Source organism: Zophobas morio, unplaced genomic scaffold (genome assembly GCF_036711695.1).
Source record: "Zophobas morio isolate AGI-343-1 ecotype UQ-CSIRO unplaced genomic scaffold, CSIRO_AGI_Zmor_V1 ptg000033l, whole genome shotgun sequence".
In the NCBI taxonomy this organism is placed as follows: Eukaryota; Metazoa; Arthropoda; class Insecta; order Coleoptera; family Tenebrionidae; genus Zophobas; species Zophobas morio.
In genome coordinates, this window is record NW_026972138.1 from 404,644 (window position 1) to 417,683 (window position 13,040).

The 13,040-nt window shown below is 37.8% G+C and overlaps 3 protein-coding genes and 1 long non-coding RNA gene across 4 annotated transcripts; 2 read left to right on the plus strand and 2 right to left on the minus strand.

The window, feature by feature from the left end:
• Nucleotides 1-55: 55 nt before the first annotated feature.
• Nucleotides 56-1,119, plus strand: LOC135139741 (uncharacterized). Its single transcript, XR_010282192.1, has 2 exons — nucleotides 56-280; nucleotides 319-1,119. It is a non-coding gene; the product is annotated as an uncharacterized LOC135139741 (long non-coding RNA).
• LOC135139740 (large ribosomal subunit protein mL54) lies at nucleotides 1,052-1,683 on the minus strand. The gene is made up of 2 exons (XM_064070068.1): nucleotides 1,473-1,683; nucleotides 1,052-1,422 (listed from the first exon to the last, which is right to left on the minus strand). The coding sequence occupies exons 1-2, from the start codon at nucleotides 1,576-1,578 to the stop codon at nucleotides 1,106-1,108; spliced, it is 423 nt and encodes a 140-aa protein (XP_063926138.1). The 5' UTR covers nucleotides 1,579-1,683; the 3' UTR covers nucleotides 1,052-1,105.
• A 328-nt stretch (nucleotides 1,684-2,011) lies between these two features.
• LOC135139743 (uncharacterized) lies at nucleotides 2,012-9,038 on the minus strand. The gene is made up of 19 exons (XM_064070071.1): nucleotides 8,300-9,038; nucleotides 7,826-8,241; nucleotides 7,628-7,786; nucleotides 6,565-7,576; nucleotides 6,085-6,519; nucleotides 5,761-6,039; nucleotides 5,156-5,715; nucleotides 4,894-5,108; nucleotides 4,682-4,846; nucleotides 4,238-4,637; nucleotides 4,024-4,191; nucleotides 3,867-3,977; nucleotides 3,672-3,813; nucleotides 3,418-3,619; nucleotides 3,152-3,370; nucleotides 2,966-3,101; nucleotides 2,573-2,893; nucleotides 2,302-2,523; nucleotides 2,012-2,251 (listed from the first exon to the last, which is right to left on the minus strand). The coding sequence occupies exons 1-19, from the start codon at nucleotides 9,033-9,035 to the stop codon at nucleotides 2,012-2,014; spliced, it is 6,138 nt and encodes a 2,045-aa protein (XP_063926141.1). The 5' UTR covers nucleotides 9,036-9,038.
• Nucleotides 9,039-9,304: 266 nt separating this feature from the next.
• LOC135139777 (soluble guanylate cyclase 89Db-like) lies at nucleotides 9,305-12,901 on the plus strand. Its single transcript, XM_064070110.1, has 13 exons — nucleotides 9,305-9,451; nucleotides 9,986-10,185; nucleotides 10,232-10,425; nucleotides 10,648-10,784; nucleotides 10,834-11,076; nucleotides 11,122-11,381; nucleotides 11,616-11,723; nucleotides 11,776-11,944; nucleotides 11,995-12,138; nucleotides 12,231-12,384; nucleotides 12,429-12,538; nucleotides 12,592-12,681; nucleotides 12,733-12,901. Exons 1-13 carry the CDS (start codon nucleotides 9,410-9,412, stop codon nucleotides 12,787-12,789), a joined length of 1,908 nt encoding a protein of 635 aa, XP_063926180.1. The 5' UTR covers nucleotides 9,305-9,409; the 3' UTR covers nucleotides 12,790-12,901.
• The last annotated feature ends 139 nt before the right edge of the window (nucleotides 12,902-13,040 follow it).

Consider the following 13,040-nt stretch of genomic DNA (forward strand, 5'->3'; position numbering starts at 1 on the left):
AAAATACTAGAATACTACATCCCGTCGACACCGGTGTATTTCTGGTTGCAGAAAACTGCTTTGTTGAAACTGTTTTCGTAATTCGTAAATAACCGAAAAATTCGGTTGCGTTGATGTTCACAAAGTTTTACCTATTTATTATATTGGAATAAAATGTATTTAACGTGTATCTCAAAAACTATAAAAACTCACTAGAGTTGTAAATTCGACAGTCAATTTTCCAAAATAATTTTTATTTTTATCAGCTTTACAAGGCAATGTTAGGCCATTGTTCGGAAGAGTAAGTTTCTAAAAAGATATTTTGTATATTTCATTTAGTTTGTTTGCAGAAAATGCAGCCACAGGTGATTGAGTCAGGTGTTCAACTATTTTCAAGAATAAAACACTCCTCCAGAAATTTTTCTCTTACTGATATAAATCCAAAATTATTTCCAAAAGGCGCGCCTTCCCCTAACGAGATTATTGAAGTGGCGGGTGACTTTAATAAGGATTTATTGCTCGATTTCATGATTCGCTGTATATTGCCTAAAGAAATCAATGAGAACTGGAGAGGCTCTGGAGTAGTGTTTGTTAATACAACTCATCACATAAGTATTTTGAAAATAACAACCGTGATTGACGCTCAGCTCAAACATTTAAATATTGAAAACAGAAAACCAATAATTGAGAAAGCTTTAAACAATATTACTTTACTTCATTGTTATAGCAATGACCAAACTGAGATTACTTTGAGAAACTTAGAGAGGATAATACAGGATCGAGAGAACGTCAATCTTCTCGTTATTGATGATATCACTTCACAGTTTTGGATAGCGAGACAGACTGTTCCGATGTTAAGTTTAGATCAATGCGCCAAACAAAATCTTCAGTTGTTACAAAGTGTGGTAAAAAATTTAAACATATTGGTTATTTTTTCACGTTATCAGTCTGAAAATGTAAAAAGGACTGCTGATTTACAACTAGACTATAAAATTATAGGTGAAAAATTAGAATCCACACAAGGCCATTTTATTGTGTTTGATTATGTCAGAAAGACGTCACTGAAAACACCTTTTCAATTAGAAAAATTTATTACTTTTACCTAACAATATGTGCACATTAAACATTAAAACCTTTTAAGTTGGTCTAATTTATTATATCTTTTTAAAGCCGTCTTTTTTATTCTTTGCCAATAACGCTTTGATTCTGGATCGAGTTCTTCTAGTGGCGGAGGGGGTCCCGTTCGCACCTTCCACAACCACTCCGGATATTCACTATCTGGTTTTATTTCAACATCTTGACCTGTTGTATAAATGTTGGAACCACATACAAACTTGACTAATTTTTCAGGATCTGTCTCCACAGGCAATACTTTTTTTTCTACAACGGGGCCGATTTTACCTAGTTTTTTCTTTTTTAAAGCTCCTCCTATCATACTAACACCTAAAAAGGACAGTTTAGCGACAGTTTTTATAGTTGAAGTTGTAAATTACTTCCAGTGTCCTTTTTAGCATAATTGCATTTTGGAAAGTTGGGCTGAAATTTTAGTGTTTGTTGCCTGCAAACTGTTAGTAATCTGAAGACTCCCGTTGAAGTCATTGCTAAATACGTTAAAAATTGCTTTTATTGAAAATTATGAAAGTGAGGTTAATTCCAGCATTGTGCAAATGACAATTGACAAGATGCGCGTTGTGGGGTTCAGGATTTACACAGAAACTTGTCATTGGAACAACCAATAATCATGGACTATTGTGTCATGTGGACACATGTTTAATGTTTCTATTGGTTTTTCGAATGTGCGCTTTCGTTATAGTCATAAAATCTGTCGTCAAGATCTTGTGACAGTGGTGTCGCTTTGGGGAAAAGTACAGGCGTAAGATATTTTGATTTTATTTATTTCTTTTTACAAAATTTGCAATTCGTTTTTTTAAATAATTACAAAAACTTCACCACTGCTTCAATCTGATGCCTCGTGTTCATTAAAAAATAAAAAATATATATTTTCGTCAAAAAAGAGATTACAGTTTTTTTGCTACACATTAACTTTATTGGTTTTTGTAAAAATAGACTCTTTGCTTTCTGGGAAAAAATCTAACAAGTGTTGCCAATCGTTTAGCCGCAAACCTAATACGTGTACGGTCGTGCGTGCTCTAAACGAAAAATGATGTGCAACATTGTGATATAAACCTTGTATTGCTCCAAACATATCTCCACTTTGTAAAGTTTCGTGTATACTTTCTGTCAGATTGGAGTAAACACTTAGAATATCAACCTGAACATTCGAAAAATTTACTTGGTTAGTGTCAGTTACAACTTTCTTACCTCTCCGGAATGTATAAAATACATTGTATTGTCGAAATCGCCATGTTGAACAATGTAATTACCGGGAAAAAAAATCTGTCGTTTAAAATATTGGCACACTTGAATACGAAAAGGCTCTTCTACGTCAGAAAAGATGTAGGAGTTTTTCAGATGGTGCACATAGGCGTCCGCCATTAATTCTCGCACTGTGGCCGAATGTAAATGCGCAATTCCGTGAGGAATCTAGAAATTACTAAATGTAACTAATTTTATATGCACTTTGTTATCTTACTTGGTGTCCACTGCTAACAAACCACAACTGCTTTACATACCTCCATAACTTTTTCAACTGAAATTTGCTTATTTTGTTGTTTTTGACGAATTGTTTCAGTTCGTTAATTCTGTAATCATATTTAACACGTCCTACAGTTGTCGAATTAAGAAAATTCCATATTTCTCCAATAAAAATTCCGGTTAGAAAAATCGCACTAATCATCGTTATTGAGATGTATATCTGTTCGTGTATGTTTAGGGCGAAAATATCACCCGTTCCGGTTTTAGTCAATAATATCGTCACGAAGTAAATACAAGTGATGTACTTGTCTACGTTTTTCTGAAAAATACAGTAAAGCGATGACGACCTGAAGTATATTTTCCTTTTAACACATGTCATTAATGTACTCACCAAGTCGTGAATGTCTGTGCTTTCATACCACTGCTTTACCCACGAATTTTCCAAGCAAGAAACTAACGGACACGCACATAAGTACCAACCGCACGCAAAAAAGTGAATAGTGAGTGTTCCCCAGACAAAAGTCGTACTACAATATTGTGAAACGTCAATCTATCACTGAATTTTGTAACGACGTACCATATCTTTAACAGAAATCTGTTGCTCATCAATGCGTCCGATTTTTCTCTGTAGTAATCAAAAAAATACGCCAGTCTTAAAACTACAACTAGTCTTAGGCTCGAGAAAACTAAGCGCGTGTCAAACTCTACGAATACACCAAAGATAAAAACAAAATAATAAAATGGAAAGTTGACAAAAAAATCTGCACTTCTTCTCAGACGGCGCTTGTGGAAGTAACTAGAAAGCAATAGTTACGTTTGAACGACGTTGTTGGAATAGATTACTGGGACACAATCTTTTTGTTGGATACCACCATCTCTCCATATCGATTTTCGTACGTTTTGTGCATTTCTAAAATTATTTTTACGATGAAAGTGGTATCTGCATAAAAGGCGAAACACAAGAGGTAGAACGCGTGATCTTGGAAAGCAAATTCGTATGTGGTGAACAGAGAGCACAAGTAAGTTACCACGAGGAAGTAAACATCTATAATGATATAATTTTCACCTAGGTGAAGAGTAGATTTGTGTGTACAAACCAAAAATTTTGAAGAGGACTGAATATTGTGGAATCGCGATTTGAAATAGTTTCCAAGGTAGACAAAGGATCAAGAAACCTTCAAGGTTTGAATGAAGGTCTGCAAGGCTTTTAAAAGTGTGCACGCTTCTTCTCGTTTCCGGCTGAAAATAAAATTAAACAAAAACAAGAACAATAAGTGTCAAGATATCACTACGTAAGCTTTCTCTTCCAGTGCAATATCTTCAGCGGTTCTAAATGTTGGTATGATAAAATCGGTTCGTTTGGTAAAATTGCTTTCGACGATTTCCTTGATGGAAGGGTATTTCTGAAACGTTTTGTCAAACTTACAAGATACATTTTAGACAGCGTACTTCTAAAGCGGCGTAGAAAGTCTGAGAGTCCATGACTAAAAGATCCACGTTACTCAGAGCCGTTACAGTGATGGATAGTTTATGTTTTGCTGTCGGAGTAAGGTTACCAAAAATTCCTCCGCTTTCAATAAGGGCTTCTATGGTTCGAGATTTTGAAACTACTCTCACCTTAAACGAAACTATCAAATGCGTCCAAGAAAGTTGGACTTCTTACGACTCCTCTTTCGATTATGCATAAATCGGAAATAACATCGTCGGTCTTGTAGATCGTCTCTTGTCTCAAGTAGTACCTTTCCTTAATAATCCTTCCAAAAACTCTAAGAAAAACTTTGTCAACATTTTCGAAAATCGGAACGTTGACTAGAGTGTTTTCGAACATTGAATAAACGATGTCTTGATAAAGGAGTGGATGCAGTTTGGTCAAAATTTTGTTTGGTTCGACACCTTTGCAACGCTTCCACCTGTATTCGAAGCGTTCTATTACTTGGTGTTGAAGTTTGTCCTGTACTTGTTCTTCCATCATGAATTTGTGTAACTCAGCCACCGTTTCTTGGTTTTTGAATAACAAATTGTACCAGTGTGCCTTATGACTCGAAATTTTTGCATATATATAGCTAGGAGGAAAGGTTATTAATTGGAGGTAGAAGGTAGCACGTACCCAATGAAAAAAAAACCGCACATTATTGCCCCTATTGTTATTATTAGTGAGTTGGGGTACTGAGGGGTGACGTCTCCTAGTCCACACAAAGTCAGAAGTCCTGTGCAATAATAAACCGCTAAAATATACACCTGATATGGTTCGGTAAAGTTGCGAAATTTTGATCTGCAATTAGTGCGTCAGAAGCAAGCTTTTGTTTAGTGCTAATTTACCTGTCAAACCATGAATCTTCGTTACAGTACATAGCCATGGGTTTTTGAACATGGTGTGCCAGGCCATCAGGTTTGACAAAATTTATGTTGTAAGCAAACCTAGATAAATCGCTTTGACTGTAGTACCTGCAATTACTAGCCACCAAAATTGTAGCCCAGAAGTGCACAAAGACCATTATCATCGGAAGGTACTTTAGTACTTGCAGGATATTACTCTACAAAAGTTGTGAAGAAACTATTCTCACGACTTTGTTCCGCTTACATTGATCTTTCTTTTTGTAGACGAAACGTAGCTGAAAAATTGTACCAGTCTGTAAATTTGGCCCATTTTGATTATTCTTACAAAGTTATGTGCGTTGTTGAGTAAATTATGACTTAATGGTTTCTCGTTTGGGTCATCGAGAAAATAAGGCAGCAGCAGTTCCCATGGGAAACACAGGACAAAGTTCGGCAGAAAACGACCTTTCAAAGAATACGCTGCCGTTTTTAATGGATGCGTAATTAACTGATTTTTGTCTCCGTAATAACCGACAAAGAGCATCACGTAGAGATCTACGTACGAAACCACATCTGCTACAAAAATAATAGAATCAATCATAGATGTATATGGTGCTTGGATTATCTGGCATGGAGTGAGAACTGTTATGAAGATTGCGACCAGCAGTCGCATGGTCATCCACAATTTCAGCAGCGAACCATAGGGAAGAATACATATGGGTAACATCAACATTTGTATCCAGCACAGAATTCCCAAATCCCGGAAAGGTGCGCTGTAGTTTTCGTCGAGTCTTTTGCAGTACGAAATTACATTAATAAAAGAACCTGTCGCAGTTAATAAACATTTAAACCACTTTGTTGTACACTTACCTGGAGGAACTAAAGAATTTTTTTCGATTTCGGTGTTGTCCAAAGTCGGATGGATGGGGATTTTCTTAAACTCTGTCAGTATGTCGAAAGTGTTAGAAGCGATTTTAAATTGGGTAAACACAGTCGGGTAGATCGACGCTGATCTCCAGAAAGTTTCTTCAGTGATGCAAAGTATTTTGACGTGAGTTAACGTTTTTACGGTACAGAGAGAGTTAACTTTGGAGAAAAGACACATGGTTCCAAAGAATGACATAGGTCTTAGTACCACGTAACTTTTTTCTGAAACAAAAATTTAGTACTCGTCGTCACAGTACTTACTCGTACCGAATTGTCGAATGCAGTAACCCTCCTCGATAATGTACAAAATCTTCAACACTTCGCCTTTGTAAGTAACGAATTCGTTGGGCGGTAGAACCAAAGTTTGTGCATTGATTGCTAGCGACAACAGAAAATCTAATCTCTGGTCCCGAAACAAAGACACACCTGTTATGGTGTTCATTTTTTCGTCCATGTGGATCCTCGTCTGGGAATTTTTGTCGAGATTAAAAAGCAGTGGTTGTTTGAGTATTGACGCTCTATCGTAATGCCACTGGAGTACCAAGTAGTTTTTAACTCGTCGTATCATATCGCTCCCCATGTTTCTCCTCTTCATGAACTTCACGATTGAGTATAGAATGTCTTGGAAATCTGTGCGGACTTTCAGTTTGCGGGTGAGCAAAGCCGACGATTGGGATACGCAACAACCGAAAGTAAATATTCCTGAAAAAAACGCTGGGGTTTGATTTTGAAATAGTGTGAATTTACCACAAATCATGACAAAGCTGGAGGTGATCATGTCCGTGATGTTCGAGGGCAAAATATCACCTGGTGTAAGCCCGGTTATGCACGATAAGGCGAAATACATTGAAGTGAGGACTTCGTGAGAAGTGTAAGTGACTGCAACTTCTTGTCCTATGTTGTCGAGCAATTTTCTGAAAAACCAACCGTCGTCCGTACATGCCTTTTCAAAACAAGTTACAACGTAAAGAAAGGCACCAAACAAATACCCGAAGATGATAATGTAGAAGATGTATTTGATGACGTACAAAACGTACGAGTTAACTTCAATTTTGTTTTCAATCTTGAGTAGGAGTTTAGGTATTCTGTATATTTTCAACAGTCGATTAAGCCTTAAAACCTCACCGAACCTCGAGTTCTTCGTCCAAATCCAGTAGAATAGTTCTATTCTGACGCAGCTCACGAAGTCTAAATAAAACCCAAGCTGCATTACACGTTTCTGGGAAATCTCCATGAAAGTCGTGACCATTTTGTCACTTTCTTCGATAGCAGTAGTCAAAAGTATGATCAAATCAAGTATCCAAAAGAAGTCGACAAAATTTAGAGACAGTGTGAACCAGTTGGGATAGTCTTTTACAAAAACGATATAGTATGGATATGTGACACTCGTGTAGAGAGTCACAGCAACAGTGAAAAGTTCCCAGTGTTGTGTAAAAGAACCAGTGGGATTAAGAATCCAAGGAAAGTTTTGTGTAAGACATAGAGCGTCTCTTAAGTGGAAGGATCTTTCCAACTGATACAAAAATAAAAACTGATTTGGTTGTTTCGCATGTCGAAAATTTTCTTCAAAGTTTTCTTTCAACTCTTTCGTGGCTGTTGCGTTTCGTTCTGGAAAGAAAGGTGTCAGGTAAATTTTTCCTCCTGGAGTAGTTTCGTCGACATGGGTTTGCGTAACACGGTGTGTTATTAAGTTGCGAATATCGGAAATCACTTGCGGAAATTGTTCTATTAGTTTAAAAAAATCTTTGCGGTAGAGAACCTGAAAAAAATAATCGAATGAAAAGCTCGGAGTAGCTAACTACTCACTTACTTGCAACTCTGTGTAAGAACGTGCTTGGATGGAGTTTTTTGAAGGAAGGGTGAGAACTAGAGAGCTCTCTCCTAAACATGTTCCATGTCTGAATGTGATGACAGGACTTTCATCGTCCTCGTCGGATAGAATATCGACGCTACCTACTACTACAAAAATCTGGAAAGAATGTATAAAGAATTTGTAGTAACTAGCTACCATTTTGTTTTTGGTACAGTTCCGATGGTAAATCAGTGCCCCGGGTTGGTAAAATTCGTGTTTCACTAGATACGAAACCATTCTTAAGAACGCGTCGGGTTTATCTTGGAAAAGTGTGGAAGTTTGAAGCAGCCCTATCCTAGTATCAACAGAGATCTCGTATTTCAAAGGATTGGGCAAGCACTCAAAGTACGAGGAATTTTGAACACCACGTTTTTTCTCCCAGAGCATTTTATAGTGGTTTGTGATAACATTTTGTCTCCTGACTTGAGTGGGCAGCGATTTTAAAAAAATCACGATGTTTTGGAGTTCCATCTTTAGTTTTGTCCTCCTTTTGTGGGTGACTTCCACCAGGAAAGACAGTACGGCAATGAAGACTCCCGTTGTTAATATAAATCCCACACAAACGAATACGGCTGTGGAATGGTTAGATATCTCATTATTAAAAATTTCTCGCGATCAAGGTAAATGTACCTGAAATGATTTTTTGGGTTGTATACCTTGGAAAAATGTCTCCAAAATGTCTGTTAGTAACACTCGTTACCGCATAATAAAAACAGACTACGTATTTTTCAAAAGTTTGCTGATATTTTTTCCGAAAATCTTTCGCTGACCATTTGCTTGATCCGTCTTCTGTAAAAGCTTCTACGTACCAGAAGCATGCCAAAGTGTGTACCAGTATTAAGAAATAGGTGGTGTACTGCACGGCGAAACACTTTAATTGATTCATTCCAGCCGTGTTCCATTGCTTTTTAAAAAACGACACCAGATAGAATAATCTGAGCAGGACGTTCGTTCGTAAAATCAGGAAAATGGTGTTCTTGTAGAATTTATAACTAACAGTTTCGTAAAAGTAGGAGTAAGGGAAAGCTAGGAAGAAATCAGTTATTAAAACGAACTTGCTTTTCGACAGTTGCAGATGAGTTTCGATTGTTGGTGATCGTAGGAAGAAATTTGTCAATGTTGCGATGTAATTGAGAATGTACACTACGTCGAGCGCCATGATTACGAACCATACTTTTCCACTGATCGGGTTTTGCATAAACACATAGGAGAAACTTGTAATGAAGTAATTGATAACCGTGGAAAGGAGAATGAGGATTTTCCAGAAACTTGGCTTTTCTCTGTAATTTTGCGAGTGCTTTCTGGAATCTTGATTATTTTTGAACACATTTTCTGGAATATATTTGTTGAGGGTTGTAAATGACATTAGAAATTGTCATTGGCAAAGCAGACTATAGTTCTAGATACTAAAAAATAAACGCAGGCACCGTGACATTCTGCAATCATTTAATTTTACTTATTTATTTATTTATTTATAATTTTACGTATTATATGAGTAACTAATTTAAAGACATTTACACAAGTAGACTGTAGCATCTAGATTTAATGGAAAAGTCGTGCTGTATGGTTTATGTGACACCTGTTATTGTCGCTCAGAAGTTTCCTCCGCTTTTCTCCCGCCGTTCCACGCTCTGAAGCGTTTTCCCGGAGTCTCTTGCTAGCCGTGGCACAGTGCGTATTTAATTTTCCTGGAGTTGATATATGATTTTGTTTACTGTTTGAAATTACAATTCCGGCAAAATGTATGGCATGCTATTGGAAAGTGTACAACATTTCGTCCAGGTAATTACAGTTTTTGGGTTCTTAGATACAACTAAACTTTCCTAAAAAAATCCGTCGATTAGTTTCAAATTTTAAATTAATTTGTTGTTAATAATTAGTTGTGTAGAAATACGCCGTGTTACGAAAATATTTTAGTTTAAAATTTAAAAAAACGAGAATAGATTTTTAAAAAACCTACTGAGCTTAAGGTAAGTGAAATTATTACGAACATTCAGACTGGCCACAATCGAAAGTAGCAGAAATTCAACAAATTCTGGATATTTTGTTTTCGTGGCCTTGGCCTAATCCATTTTTGTGTGCGCCTTAACTTCATTCGATTACCAACTACGGAGTCTTAATTGTCTTTATGATATCTTGTTCACCGAAAATGGAAACTAATTAATAAACGTGCCCAAGACAATTACGTGAAGCAACTGCCACTTGAATATAAATAGAGTCAATTTCTCACTGCTTTTAGTGAATTAATTACCCCATTAGACTTCCAGCAGTTCTTGCATAATAAACCCTCTGTCTTCCCCTTTCTGCCAATTACAGCTCGAATATGGCGACGAAATTTGGCAAAAAGCCCTCCAATTGTCCGAATGCAAATACACGGTCTTCAACACCCATCAAGTCTATCCGGATCACATCATGGGATGTTTGGCTTCGGCATTGGCACAAATCACGTCTCAGTCCTACGAAAGCTTCATGAATTTTTTCGGGAAATGCTTCGTCCGCTTTTTCAGCAACTACGGGTATGTGATTGATGACGGAAAGCCGCTTTTAAATTATTGACCCTAGATACGACGTAACGATTAAAGCCACAGGACGGCATTTCACGGACTTCTTAGAAAATGTGGATAATATCCACATTCAGTTCGCGCTTTCTTATCCCAAGATGAAGAGTCCGTCCATGTATCTGACAGAAGTTGACGAGAATGGATGTGTTTTGGTTTATCGGAGCGGAAGACAAGGATTCACTCATTATGTGATGGGTAAAATTGGAAGGCGTCAGGGCCGGACTAGGGGTTTGACCTATAATGTACAAAGCTACGAATACAAGCTTCATCTTGAAGCTAGAGTAAAGAATGAGCTCCGTGTAAATACATGCTTAGTAGCAACGCAATGTGTTGACATTAAAACTTTCGTATTTATTAGCTTTGGGGTCAATCCGTCCCTGAAGATATTTCCACCAGACCGATAAAAATTTCTTTTAGGTCAGCTGGATGAAGTTGCTGAGGATATTTTTAATCTGAAGCTGGAAACGAGCGTGTTGAGCCAGGAGAACGTTACGATCGGGACGAGGAATATAAGCATCGTACATTTCCGGTTAAATTTTGATAATAGCCAATACGTGAGTTCGAACACTGGACGTCTGAAAATCGTTAAACAAACTATTACAGATATCAGCAAAGAAAGCCGAAACTGCAGCACACTTAGAAACAAGACAATTAGCTCCTTTCTCTTGCAGTCTATTACTGGAAATGTTTCCTTTCGCGATTTTATTTAACTCGATGCTGGAAATCGTAGGTTGTGGAGAAAGACTAATCCAGGTAGCGGGTGGAGGGAACAAGCTTCTTAAGCAATCAGTTCCGAAATTCTTTCGTTTGAGAAGACCGAAAGGAATAGGTTTCACTTGGAAGAACGTAAGGACTGATACGTCTGTAATAAAAGATGACCTTTCGTTGTAGATAATAAACTTGAAATCTGTAATGTTTGAAATAGAGTTGCTCAGGGGAGAACTTGTTCCGAAAAAGGAAGGCAGTAATTTAACCGCCGAAAACACCCTGTCTGATAAAGCGGGCACGAGAGAAATTGAGATAGATGGAAAAAGTATTTCACCTTATGCTTTGAGACGGGATAGTCAGCCCGGGTTAAAGAACATACTTCTTAAGGGTCAGATGCGGTATCTCGATGACATAAACGCCGTTATTTACCTCTGCAGCCCTGTGTAAGTAAGATAATTTTGTCGTTCATATTTTTGAGGAAAGTAGGTCAATTAGCAACGATTTATTTTGTTTTTATAAATATGTTTGTGAATTGAGGACAATTTTTGTTTTCGTTATTAATGATGTGCACAAACACGCTAAAGCGTCAGATTTCTTTTACCGTGATGTAGCGGTTGATCGTGTTTCTAATGAATATAGGAAGCAAATGGCGTTACTGTAATCTCATATTTCAATAGGGTAAACGACATCAATGAACTCCCCGACCAAAGCTTATACTTGAACGATTTAAACCAACACGGCCTGGGCAAAGAGATGGTTCTGGCTGGATGGCAACACAACTCCAAGTACGTATTGTCCCCGCAAATCGCACGCAAACATAATTTTACGACCCATTAGATTGGGACTAATGTTCGACAAAGCCGAACAGAGGGCGACGGAGCTTGAAAATAATTACAGTTTATTAGACACTTGGAAACGCAGAGGGGACGACCTCTTGTATTCCATGATACCGATGACGGTAGCTGACCGTTTAAGAACCGGAAAGTCGCCTTTAAGCACCTGCGAAGTAATCAGCAAACTTTAATAAATCGTTCGTTTTCAAATTAGAGCTTTCAGTCCTTCGATTGTGTCACCATCATGTTTAGCGAGTTGGTGGGGTTCAACTCGACCACGGTCCAAGACATCATGGAACTGGTGTCTACCATGAACGCCGTTTTTTCGTGCTTCGATTCTCTAGTGGACAAGTACCACGTGTATAAGGTACCACCATTTCATGCTCATCTTTTCACCCTTCCATCTTGATCTGTACGTACTTTTTACCCTCTCTTTTTTTTGTAAACTTTGTTTTGAAGGTCGAAACGGTGGGACAAGTGTACATGGCAGTCAGTGGGGCCCCCGAAAGCTCAGAGAATCACGCACAGAACATCTGCGACGTTTCGCTTTGCATGATGCGTCACGTCAAGCAACTTCAGATTCCGTCAGGAACAAAAGTTGATGTTCGAATAGGTGAGTGTAAAGTTGGAGTTACAAATAGTTTATGAAGTGCGTAGGAATTCATTCTGGTCCTGTTGTTGCGGGGGTCGTGGGTATCAAAGTGCCCAGATATTGTTTCTTCGGTGACACGGTCAATACGGCGTCGAGGATGCAATCCACAAGTTCGGTAAATATTGGATAAAGTTTTAGTGGTTTGAGAGTTTATTGATTGGGTTTTAGCCGGGAATGGTGCACGTTTCCAAGCAGACGAAGGAGAAGTTGCCGAAGGACCGGTACGTGACCCAGAACAGAGGACTCGTTAAGTTAAAGGTAGGTAGTTATATTTAGCGCGGTACTTTTTTATAGTTGTTTGATTTCTAGGGGAAAGGAGAGGTGGCTACTTTTTGGATATTCGAGAAACCGACGGCTGTGGAGTGATAACAATCGTTCTGTGTGGTTTAAAATTCCATGTTTACAAAGTATACTCCGGAGCAAGGTTATTTATTGTTACTATTCTTGAAAAGAAAATAAAATAAGCACCAATGTGTCACCTTTTTGTCTTTATTATTTCCCCCTTCCTTGTGACAAACTACTTAATCCTGATAACCATCTTCCAATTAACAAAAACACTACCAAAAATTACCTGCGTGCTCTATCATAATGAAAGCCAAACAGCACCTCTGTTCCTC

Coding starts and splice junctions, on each gene's coding strand:
- LOC135139740 (XM_064070068.1), bottom strand. CDS start 1,578: ATGACTTCAACGGGAGTCTTCAGATTACTAACAGTTTGCAGGCAACAA. Junction 1,423..1,472: donor TGCTAAAAAGGACACTGGAA/GTAATTTACAAC, acceptor TGTCCTTTTTAG/GTGTTAGTATGATAGGAGGA.
- LOC135139777 (XM_064070110.1), top strand. CDS start 9,410: ATGTATGGCATGCTATTGGAAAGTGTACAACATTTCGTCCAG. Junction 9,452..9,985: donor GTGTACAACATTTCGTCCAG/GTAATTACAGTT, acceptor TGCCAATTACAG/CTCGAATATGGCGACGAAAT. Junction 11,382..11,615: donor ATTTACCTCTGCAGCCCTGT/GTAAGTAAGATA, acceptor ATATTTCAATAG/GGTAAACGACATCAATGAAC.
- LOC135139743 (XM_064070071.1), bottom strand. CDS start 9,035: ATGTCATTTACAACCCTCAACAAATATATTCCAGAAAATGTGTTCAAA. Junction 2,894..2,965: donor GCACAGACATTCACGACTTG/GTGAGTACATTA, acceptor TGTATTTTTCAG/AAAAACGTAGACAAGTACAT. Junction 2,524..2,572: donor TTGTTAGCAGTGGACACCAA/GTAAGATAACAA, acceptor AGTAATTTCTAG/ATTCCTCACGGAATTGCGCA.